This window comes from Carassius auratus, chromosome 17 (genome assembly GCF_003368295.1).
Source record: "Carassius auratus strain Wakin chromosome 17, ASM336829v1, whole genome shotgun sequence".
Lineage (NCBI taxonomy): Eukaryota > Metazoa > Chordata > Actinopteri > Cypriniformes > Cyprinidae > Carassius > Carassius auratus.
The window spans coordinates 15,236,381-15,246,600 of NC_039259.1; the positions used below are offsets into that span (position 1 = coordinate 15,236,381).

Below are 10,220 nucleotides of genomic sequence, written 5' to 3' on the forward strand. Positions count from 1 at the left end.
TTTTTTTATAAAGCAGGAATGGGTTTGTCGGCAGCAGGATTGTATGAAACGTTTATTATGCATAACACACTTTTAAACAGAAAAAATATATAAATAACTTGCTGACGTTCTGTTTCCTCTTGTTCTCCAAAGGCCAATGTAAGAAATAGCTCTTACCTACACTGGTCACTTCATGACATTATTTTTTATTCAGTAACGGATAAGGTATTGCACACAAGAGGCGGTGCATGCGGAGGAACTGCATGTAGTAAATGCGGCGTCAGCGACTCTAGTGGCGATGATGGAAGCCGGTGGAGAGCGCGAGGAGGAGCTGATCTCACTCGGTCAACGACACGTCCACGGAGTCCACGTGTAGCCCGTCACTGACGCAAACACACGGAGCTGTGCTGCTCTCATCAGCCGGGTGGGGTTCATCATGGAGCGACCGCTGACCGCCGCTGCGAGAGGTACAGGCTCGTTCACTTCTAGCGTTTCTGTTAGTTACATCCTTACTGTCCGTCTCTAAATCAGCATCCATTAGTACAATGCATCTTTTAGTACAATGCACATTAAAAAAGAAAAGAAATAAAAGAAAAAGAAAAGAAGAACAGGCTTCATTGTTCTCGAACTGTAGGGAGTTCTGTCACTGTCATACTCCTCATATCCGAAAGAATAATTTTGGTGTTTGATTCAAACAGTACAACAGTTTCTGTATAATTTTTGAGTGATCGATTGACTCCCTATTGATTCGTTTGATTGCGGTGACAGGTGTGACAAAGCGATCCAGTGGAGCAGTTAATATGATCACGGCACGGCTTGTGTTCTTGCTCATCCTCCCTTCACTGAGTCTGTGTTCTCCACAACTTCAGCAAACTCTCAGGTAGGCCTCATTAACGCCATGCTAGTATACTGTACTGTAGGATACTGTACTACACTGCACTATGACTGTCTTATATCGTAGTATTAGTGGCCCCCCAGTGGGATTTTATAGAAAGATTTAAACATATTCAGAGAGGATCATCCAATATAGCGTATTACTGTATTAGTACCATGTGCTTATTTAGATGTATAAAAAAAAAAAAACACACACAAATCACATGTAGATTTTGTAAAATGCATCTTATATAAATTTAAATATTATGTTTTTTTTTTTCCAATTACTACTACTACTACTGTACTACCTATTGGAAAGTATGTCAATAAAGAGAAAATGTGTTTATGTGTCTATGTAAATGTGTTTTGACAATCAGTTGAGTAATTTAAGCAATCATGAGTAATGAAACAAAAATCAATAGCTGGCAAGAATGATTAAATATTTAAATTATGAGTGAATGATTATAGTTGATTATATTAATTTAAATAATGATATAATAAATGTAAATTAGATTTAGATTATGTATTTTATATATTGGTATTGATTTTTTTTTTTTTTTAAATGTGCAATAAACTCTGCTCATTTTTCTTGTGACTGTTGTTTTTCCAGTGATGACATCGTTGTACCAGACCTTGCAAATCCTTTTGGCTCCAGCGAAGACAACCGCAGGTTCATTTTTGGACTACTACTCCCTGAGTCTTGCTTCACTATCTTCAAACCCTGCCTGATCAAATAAGATAGTACAGTTGGCGCAAGGTTCAAAGTCTGTTGAGATAATGCTGACACACTGACATGCTGAACAAGTAATAGCTAAAAAGGTGCCAAAACAAAATCAGAGCTGTGCATTCAGACTTATTTCAAAAGAAATAAGTCCTAAAGAAAGACATTATGCAGTTGTGCACGTTAAACACAATGCTTCCAGTATTTATCTTTAAAGTGTAATTTTTTAAATGTTCCAATTCAGGAAAGTACTGCATGAATTTATATCCTTGCTCTTATTCCTTCATAAGTACTGTAATCATATAAAGCTGAACTAGAGTGGCCTGTAATCTTTGATTCTGTATGACAGGCTCTTACAAAGCTACATCAAGAGCAGCCTGAAGGAAGGACAGACCAGTCCAGAGCTGAACACAAGGGAACAAGGTTAATATACAGGGTTTCATTTGTAACAGTCTCTGTTAACCGCTTTTATTGCCACAACTTCTGTGTGCTTTTCCATTTTGCACACAATTGCTAAATATATATTTTGCTATTTCATATTAAGATAATTCCACTGCCTATAAGTTAGTTCTGTAAAAATTGTGTTGTATTTAAACTGACATTTATAAACGTAAGAGCTGATGTTCTCAGTTGTGCAGTTTACCTTGGGTGCTCTCAGGTTTCATAAGCTTCTTATTGTCTGATTTGTTCTCCTCTTGTCACAGAGGTATTTTTCCTTTTCTCTCTGTATGACTATGACAGAAGTGGGCAGATGGATGGCCTTGAACTGATGCAACTACTGACAGATTTTCTGACTTCTCATGAAATGTTGCCAGAGTCTGCAGATACTGTGAGTGCTGCTTCATTTTGTCACAACATTCAAAGTAAAAAAAAGTTCTTGAATTCGGTTATGACTTGAAGTGGTTTACACTTTAGGTTGTATCTTTGGTGGATTATCTGCTACAAACTCAAGATGTGAACCAGGATGGACTACTGGCTCCTTCAGAGCTGTTATCATCCATGATAGACCATAAGCAAGAAAACAAATTTGTGCCCACTGATCCTCCTGCGGAGGAAGCCTTAAACCAGGAGCAAACACATACAAAATCAGAGGACGGCGTTTCTGAAACTCACCAACAAGATGCAGAAGACAACCAAGAGTCTGAACATGAAAATGGGACACAAGATTCAGCCAAAAAAGAAAACATGGAGGCTGAGAATCACAACCAGATAGCATGAAGAACATCAGGACTAACTGCAGCCTCAAAATACCAGTCCACCAAGAGCAACTAGAGATGTAATGCCAAATTAAGCATGAAGTACAACTTTAGAGACTTGTACAAATTAGCCATACACTGGAAACCACTTACCCGCTGCATAAACTGATACATAATTTAATTCTGGATATGCTAAAAGTTATGAAAGTACAAGAGCATGCGTTACTGATATTATAGATGTTATTGCAAACCCTCTGAACGGCCCGGTTCAAACTATGCAAACCAAGTACAACTCAGATTTGCTAAGAGACAACCCAGGTTTAGCAACTATTGTTAGGTTTTCAAACTAAACTCTTGGCATTTTCCTATATCCAGCCCCTCCTTGAGGGTTGATGCCTCTGAAATAAAAGTTCAATTAGAAATAGAGTTTGAGCTTCAATAATGTTGCTGAAAACTTTATTTTTCTGAGGAGCATGCAATAGAATTTGGATGGATCAGGATGTAAATGGCTGAAGTCTTAAGTGTCTCATGCCATAAGGGAGTAATTTAACCATGCAGTTTTGCTGAACAGTTAAGCAATTTGTACTTCCAAGGAGACCCACACACTACATTTCCAGTACAGATTTCTCAGCCTCCGCCATCTTGATTTCGATTGAAGTGCAAAACCCCACAATATTTGCCTTTAGGTCCAATATTCCTTTTTCCATTCTCTACCTAGTTATAGTAGAAAACTTGATGTTGCAATTGATTAAAAAAAAAAAGTAACTCAAGACAATACATACTTTGGTTTTAATCTTTATTACATTTTAGACTGTGCATTAAAAAAAATTAAACCAAAATAAAAACCATTCAACCTAGATAAGCAAATTTAAAAAGTCACATTGGCTGAGGCATCAAGTTGTGCTGAAATCTTGTAAACTGGTCTAAAACTGACACCACATGACCTCAACTAGTTAACATTGAGATGCATAAAAATGTCACGCCAGTTCGAAAACGTACCTGATTGAGGATCCCGGTCTAAAGTAATTTCATATAAAACCCACTAATTAATAACATGTAACATGGCCATAAAGGATGGCTTTCAGCTTAAGTTGGAGACATTCCGTGTCTGCGTTTTGAACGGGGTGCTCATTTCAGCCCTCCTTGCATTTCTTTTTGGTGGTTAGTGTGGGATTCCAGCCACAATTTCAGATTCAATGCCACAGTGGTCCTCACCTCGGAGAATCTTGAAATATCCTAAAGTTGCAAATAAAAATTTGGTCAATGACGCAAACTCCTGTACATTCATTTTAATCCATAAACCAAGTGTTGGTACAAAACACATGAACACTTCCTTGGCAGTTTACTTGGTTGGGTAACAAACTGAAGACAGTAGACCGCAGCATTTTAGTCCTCATACAAAAGAAAATAACCCTCACCATTATCGCCCCAATCAGTGTTCCAGGAGTTAGCAGCAAGCCAGTAAGGGACACCATTCTCCTCTCCCCAACCCAGGATTTTAATGGCATGACCACCTAGTGCATCTCCTTTCACATGTTGATATACACCTACAAAAACGAGTAAAGAACCACCACATTATCAACCATTCCATGTTATATTAGTACTCTAGCCATGCACATGAACAAAAACAGACCAGATTTATATGACAGGAAGTCCTCATAGACTGTGAAAGCTCCCTCTACTGGGCCGTTCTTGTAGAGCTCTTTCATAATGTCCTTCTGATTAGAAGGGACACTATAGGACGTCTTTCCTGCAGTGACAAACAAGGACCACAAAAGTTCAATGAATTCATATTTTGGCATCATTCAGAAAAAAAAAAAAAAAAAACTTTAAATAGCAATTCTCAACCCGGGGGCTGGGATGGAAGAGTGTAAAAACAAAAGAGCTGAGGGCCTTTAAATATCTCGGTGGACTGAGTAAAATGGGTTTAAAAACCACAGACCTAAAGTGATGTCTGACTAGGTGCAAATAAGTAAACCTTTATGTAACTATTTGTGTTCTGTAAATTCATACCAAAGTGTTTGTCCTGCTTGTAAGAGGGGCTGTAGCCAGGCTCACAGGACATGTCACAGTTCGGAGTATCTCCACCCTCTCCAGTACAAGGAGGGCGACTGCCATTCACATGATGCTCACAGGGTTCAATGGTGTATGGACGACAACCTTAAAAATAAGTAAATTATAATTAATATTATTATTATTAATAATAAAAAATGTTTCCAAATGCAATACACCAGGACAATAATAAAGTCACCAACCAATATGAGAGTTATACAGGCCACCGGTGACCAGACCATCTGTGCTCCAGAAATTCCAAGCAGCAGAAGGGTATCCCCCATTACATCTGAGATTAACAATTAACATTGTGCAAAACATTACAAAATATGTATCTATTTTTCCAATTTAAAGCCAGCATACTTGTTTGGCATTATCCTGAATGCATCATCATACACTGGGTCCTCCTTTAGCAGTAATTACACTACAGTATTTTCTAACTTACCCCATACCACAGCGGACACAGCAGGTAAGCAGGTCCTGAGCGGAGATCTCCACACTCACTTTGCCACTGCTGTGGATGCATACTCTGTCAGATATGGCTTCAGCAGCCCCAAATGCCTACGAGAAGAATACCAGTAAAAATGTGAGGTGTACAAATAACAGATCTAAGGTCATATTGCATCCACCAGAGACAAGACCTCACCCAGCATGAGCCGCAAGAACCCTGGTCTCTGATCTCTTTAAGAGTGGGACAATTGGGCCACTGCTCTCTGGCATCAAAGTTAGTGGGGAGCTTGAAGTCATCAGCATACTGTACCCTAGTTAAAGATTAAGCAAAATCCGTTATACCAGAACGCAGGACTGAAAGCAAGAAGCATGAGGAAACTAAGAACAGCATCATGACAAATCCTTCATATGCATGCAATTTTAACTAGTTGCACTTCTTAATCTTCACCACTCACAAAATTCAACTGAACTCACATGACAGGGAGTCTGGGTCCTTTCAGCAAAGTCCCACACAGCCTCTTCACATAGCTGTAGTCCACATTACGGAAGTTGTGTCCAGCCTATAGGTGACAATTATGTTGCGAAATTATGAAAGATGCTGAAGAAAATGCCTCAATACAAAAGATCTTTCCAATAGTGGCTAATTTTTACTAGGATGAAATTTAGCATATCAGTTACTAGAACGGCTTCTTACCTTCCAAGTAGTGTTTGCTTTATTGATGAAGTTGACCATCTCAGGGGAGAGAGCAGCAAGTCGAGGACGAGCCCAGCTAACTGAAAGGGCTGAGACCACGCACAGGAAAGCCAGCCGCCACATTCTGAAACAAAAACACTTAAATCTCAGTTGCATGCAGAGAAGAGGCTTTTAGGTGTAATTCTAGTGGTCCAAAAGTCCCACTTTAAACAGCCTTTTAATATAAACTGCAGCTAAAATGCTGCATCTTTGTTTCATTTAATGAAGTTTAAAGTTCTAAACGGTCTTAAAAATCAGCAACGGTCAGGTGGTACATCAAGAACACTTCTCAATCAGGAGAAACAGATCACAGAATACAGAAGTGTTCTCTTCAGACTGCAGTCATGCAGAAGAGAAGGCTCGAGACATCTTAAACATGGCCAGGACTCCTAAGGGTTACACAACCATACAAACAATCCTTGACCCTGGGCAAGTCTTTATTTTAAGGCTTTTTTTTTTTTAAAGGGGCTCCTAGTTAAGTGGTTTAACAGCGGAGTGGTTTTTAAAACAACTTTACTTCCGTATTCCCTATGGACTTGCCACGATCTTGACAACTATAATTTTCACAAGGCATCAATTTAGCAATATTTTGCAGATTGAACTTCTAAAAGGTCTATGCAAATTATGCAATCAATCATAAGACATGAATAAGCAGTTTCAATGAAAACCTGCCAATTTGAGAAAGCCGGCCTACTTTGACCTTAAACCTTGAAGTAAAATTAATTAACTTAAAAATACTGTTTAAAGTGGCATTAACACAGTCAGGAGTCAAGTATATAGTGAGGAATGCAAATATAAAAGACTGCTCGCGGCATTTAAAGCTCCCACTTAACTGTAGTAACTTTATTGAAAGGCGTAAAATATCGGAGACAACTTATGTTTGAAATCTAATACTGTATTTGAAAGTAAACGAGCAGCGTAGCATTCACATGTGTTCAAACATAAGCTCTGGTTTCCATTTCCCCCGCTTTGCTTTTTAACTGCAGGCCTTGTTTGTTTAGTCAAACGAAAAATTAATCCAGATTTTAAAATAATAAATCGCACGACTGCAACATTATATTTCAGAGCAAAGCAGTTAGGGTCTTTGAAATAAAATAAAGTTAAGTTACTCCCGAATAAAGCGTTTCGCATTGTAATTTTTGAATGACATGGGTACCAAAACAGGCTACTATACGTCCATGATTTCTTTTTACCTGATGTTAAATTATAAGCAAATAAGAAGTAACAATAATATACATGATCGTGATTTAAAAGCAGATTTTAGGAACAACGTCCTACCTGTCTTTCGTCTGCTGGCAGTTGTTTTATTTGAAATGTGTGTCTCACTCCCCCAAAGCACCACTGGGCGGAAATAAACAACAGCAAAAGAACACGCTGATGGGTTTATAGAGCAACGAAGGATCACGTGAGGAGTCATGTGCGCTTGGGGTCGCATGACTCTCACGTGATTGAATCTCTTGAGTAATCAAAGTACTTAGTTGTTAATTTAGTCTGGAATGTAAGTAATGTGATGAATAGCATGGAATCCAAAGAAAATTAAGCTGTGGTTAATCATAATGATGACATTAATGATCTAATTTTCTATGAACTCTAAAAACCAAGAGTTCACACAGTTAAAAAAAAAAAAGTCATGGCCAAAAGTTTTGTAAGTGACAAAACGTTGTGTTTGCTGCTTCAGAATTTGTAGATTTTTTCCCTATATGTTTACACTGAAAAACAATAACATTTCATACATTTTAACAGCTTTTATTGGCAAAAATATATATATATATATAGTACTGACAGTACAGTACAGTATTATTCCTGGCATGCTGGATATTAGCTTCTGGAAAATCCTGTGGTGAATCCTTTCATGGCTTATTAGTTCTCGGAGTTAATAAAAAATTTGGGGCTTCTGTTTGCCCACTTGCCTTTTGAGGACTGACCACAGGTTCTCTATGGGATTGAAATCCGGGGAGTTTTCTGGCCAACAGATCCAAAACTTCAATGTAATGATCTTTGAGCCACTTCTTTATCACTTTTGCTTTGTGACATGGTGCTCCATCATGCTGGAAAATGCACGGATCATCACCAAACTTCTAATGGATCATTGGAAGAAATCGCTCTTGCAGGATGTTTTGGATACCATATTTACTCCTGGCAGTGTTTTTGGGCAGAAATTATGAGAGAGCCCACTCCCTCGGTTGTAAAGCAACCCAACATACGGATGGTCTCAGGATGCTTCACTGTTGGCACAACAAAGTCTGAAGGGAGGTCTGAAATGGATAGAGAGTCGGACTTGTAACCCAAAGGTCACGGGTTTGAGAAATACCTCCTACAGTCTGGCAGGGATTGTAGGAGGGGGTAAGTGAATCTACAGTGGTCTCTCCACCTTCAATTTCAGTACTTAATGCTGTGTGTGTTGCACTTGGCCACATGTCAAGTTGTTCCTTTTCTTCCTTCCTTTCCTGAATAAAATAAAGTAAAAATCAATGTTGAAACATTCAAAAACGAGGCCAAACAGTCCAGGTTTTATTAGCTTCTTTGAAGGTAGACACATGCTTTTAAAATAGGTCCTTAACTTTTTGTGAAAGAGAGCTTGGGTTGACTAATACATTACATACGTTACATACAATTATGATTCTTCGGTGCGTGACGTCACATTAAGCGGCAGCCTCCAATTCCCGATCAGAAAGACGTCACACACAAAGCGCAGCTCGCGCGCAAGCTCACTGTCCTTCAAAAGCTGCAGAAGTAATACCACAAACTTTGACAAAAAACACTTTTTAGTGCAACGATGCAGAATCGAAAGGGAAGTGCGATCATATGGAGTCACGTCTGCCTCTACTCTTTTTCAGGAGTCATTGTTTTATTGGAGAAAGCGGCGCGTAAGTTATTTTCCGATGAATCATTCCTTTCCAAACCGCTATCTGTGCTTACTGAACATATTCTGGAAACTGCATCGGCATGTGAATTTGGGTTTTGCCTATTTGTTCTTGTTGTATTATGAGTTCAGTTTTGCTATTGCACTTTATTTCTGCTATAGTTTTTACAGCATTTGAGCGCCTTTTTCATGAATGGAGAGCAGGGGGCGGTGTTCTGTCACACAGATGCTTTACATTAGACCCGCAACCCCAAAAGACAAGTTACTTCACAGATAGTTAAATCATTAGTTTGTGCATTCAAATTCACATTATACTTGTTAGTGAAAGACTTATTAAAATTATAATAGTGTACCAGTTGTTAATTAAAAAGACATGCATTTTTTTTTTAATATCATTCAATAATGAAATAAGTTCATATCAGCTATGATAAGCTCTACAAGAAGACAATGGTGTGCGTTATTTCAGCTCGAGGTCAGTTCAGGTGTTGTTGTTTAATAAATGGACTGTTTGACTTATTTGTTGTTTACTATGTCATCATTCAGTTGCACTGTTGCTTTACTCACTACCTCTGGATGGGCGGAGGAGCTGCTGGCCTGGCTTGAACTCTGGCTCTGTGTCTGCCTGTCACACTTGTGCAGCTGCTCAGTCTGAAGTGGTACATCACTGATGCAGATCGATCCAAGCCCTCCCTTCTGCTTCTGCACTGTCTGCATCTGGGCGTCTATCACAGGTCAAAAACATTCTAGCATTTAGAACTGTTTTAATTGAGTTATAATGAATTCATGAGAACATGTCCAGGTCACATTTAACTCCAAAATCATGAAAATGTCACAATGTAAAACAAAGGCCCTATAACAAGCTTTATAACAATGCACACTATAATTCAAGAGGTTTGGGGTCAGTAATAATTTTTGAGAAGTTTTGATAGAATTATTATTTTTCAGCAAGGGTGCTTTAAATTGGTCAAAGGTGATGGATGGTAAGGACTCTTATATTGTTGCATACATTTATTTTCCAAATAAATGCTGTTTTTAACCTACATCAAAAAGAAATGTTTCTTGAGCACCAAATCAGCATGTTAGAATGATTTCTGTGATGGCTGATGAACATTCAGCTTTGCCATCACAGGAATACATTACATCTAATACTAGAAAATGTTTATTTTAAATTGTAATAATTTTTCACAATTTGACTGTATTTTTGATCAAAAACATAAAAAAAAAAGTTCTTTCAAACTCTAGTGTATTTTTTTATTGTGGTGACCTGTGCATGTTCATATCAGGTTTCACCCAACAATATTATTTATCTTACAATAGGCTACTTGTTTCTGAGATGTTTGTTTCTATTTTTTT

General features: G+C 38.2%; 2 protein-coding genes across 2 annotated transcripts; one reads left to right on the forward strand and one right to left on the reverse strand.

Annotated features, from left to right (window-relative positions):
- The first annotated feature begins 221 nt into the window (after nt 1-221).
- On the forward strand, nt 222-3,518 carry LOC113117374 (cell growth regulator with EF hand domain protein 1-like). Its single transcript, XM_026286000.1, has 6 exons — nt 222-446; nt 748-859; nt 1,463-1,522; nt 1,923-1,996; nt 2,278-2,402; nt 2,489-3,518. The coding sequence occupies exons 1-6, from the start codon at nt 416-418 to the stop codon at nt 2,789-2,791; spliced, it is 705 nt and encodes a 234-aa protein (XP_026141785.1). The 5' UTR covers nt 222-415; the 3' UTR covers nt 2,792-3,518.
- A 33-nt stretch (nt 3,519-3,551) lies between these two features.
- Nucleotides 3,552-7,433, reverse strand: LOC113117368 (cathepsin B). The gene is made up of 10 exons (XM_026285992.1): nt 7,283-7,433; nt 5,966-6,089; nt 5,746-5,831; nt 5,468-5,582; nt 5,267-5,382; nt 5,025-5,110; nt 4,783-4,929; nt 4,403-4,519; nt 4,188-4,316; nt 3,552-4,005 (listed from the first exon to the last, which is right to left on the reverse strand). The coding sequence occupies exons 2-10, from the start codon at nt 6,086-6,088 to the stop codon at nt 3,932-3,934; spliced, it is 993 nt and encodes a 330-aa protein (XP_026141777.1). The 5' UTR covers nt 6,089; nt 7,283-7,433; the 3' UTR covers nt 3,552-3,931.
- Nucleotides 7,434-10,220: the final 2,787 nt, after the last annotated feature.

Coding starts and splice junctions, on each gene's coding strand:
- LOC113117374 (XM_026286000.1), top strand. CDS start 416: ATGGAGCGACCGCTGACCGCCGCTGCGAGAG. Junction 860..1,462: donor CAACTTCAGCAAACTCTCAG/GTAGGCCTCATT, acceptor TTGTTTTTCCAG/TGATGACATCGTTGTACCAG. Junction 1,997..2,277: donor GCTGAACACAAGGGAACAAG/GTTAATATACAG, acceptor CTCTTGTCACAG/AGGTATTTTTCCTTTTCTCT.
- LOC113117368 (XM_026285992.1), bottom strand. CDS start 6,088: ATGTGGCGGCTGGCTTTCCTGTGCGTGGTCTCAGCCCTTTCAGTTAGC. Junction 5,383..5,467: donor GTTCTTGCGGCTCATGCTGG/GTGAGGTCTTGT, acceptor TTCTTCTCGTAG/GCATTTGGGGCTGCTGAAGC. Junction 4,930..5,024: donor CCTGTATAACTCTCATATTG/GTTGGTGACTTT, acceptor CTTATTTTTAAG/GTTGTCGTCCATACACCATT.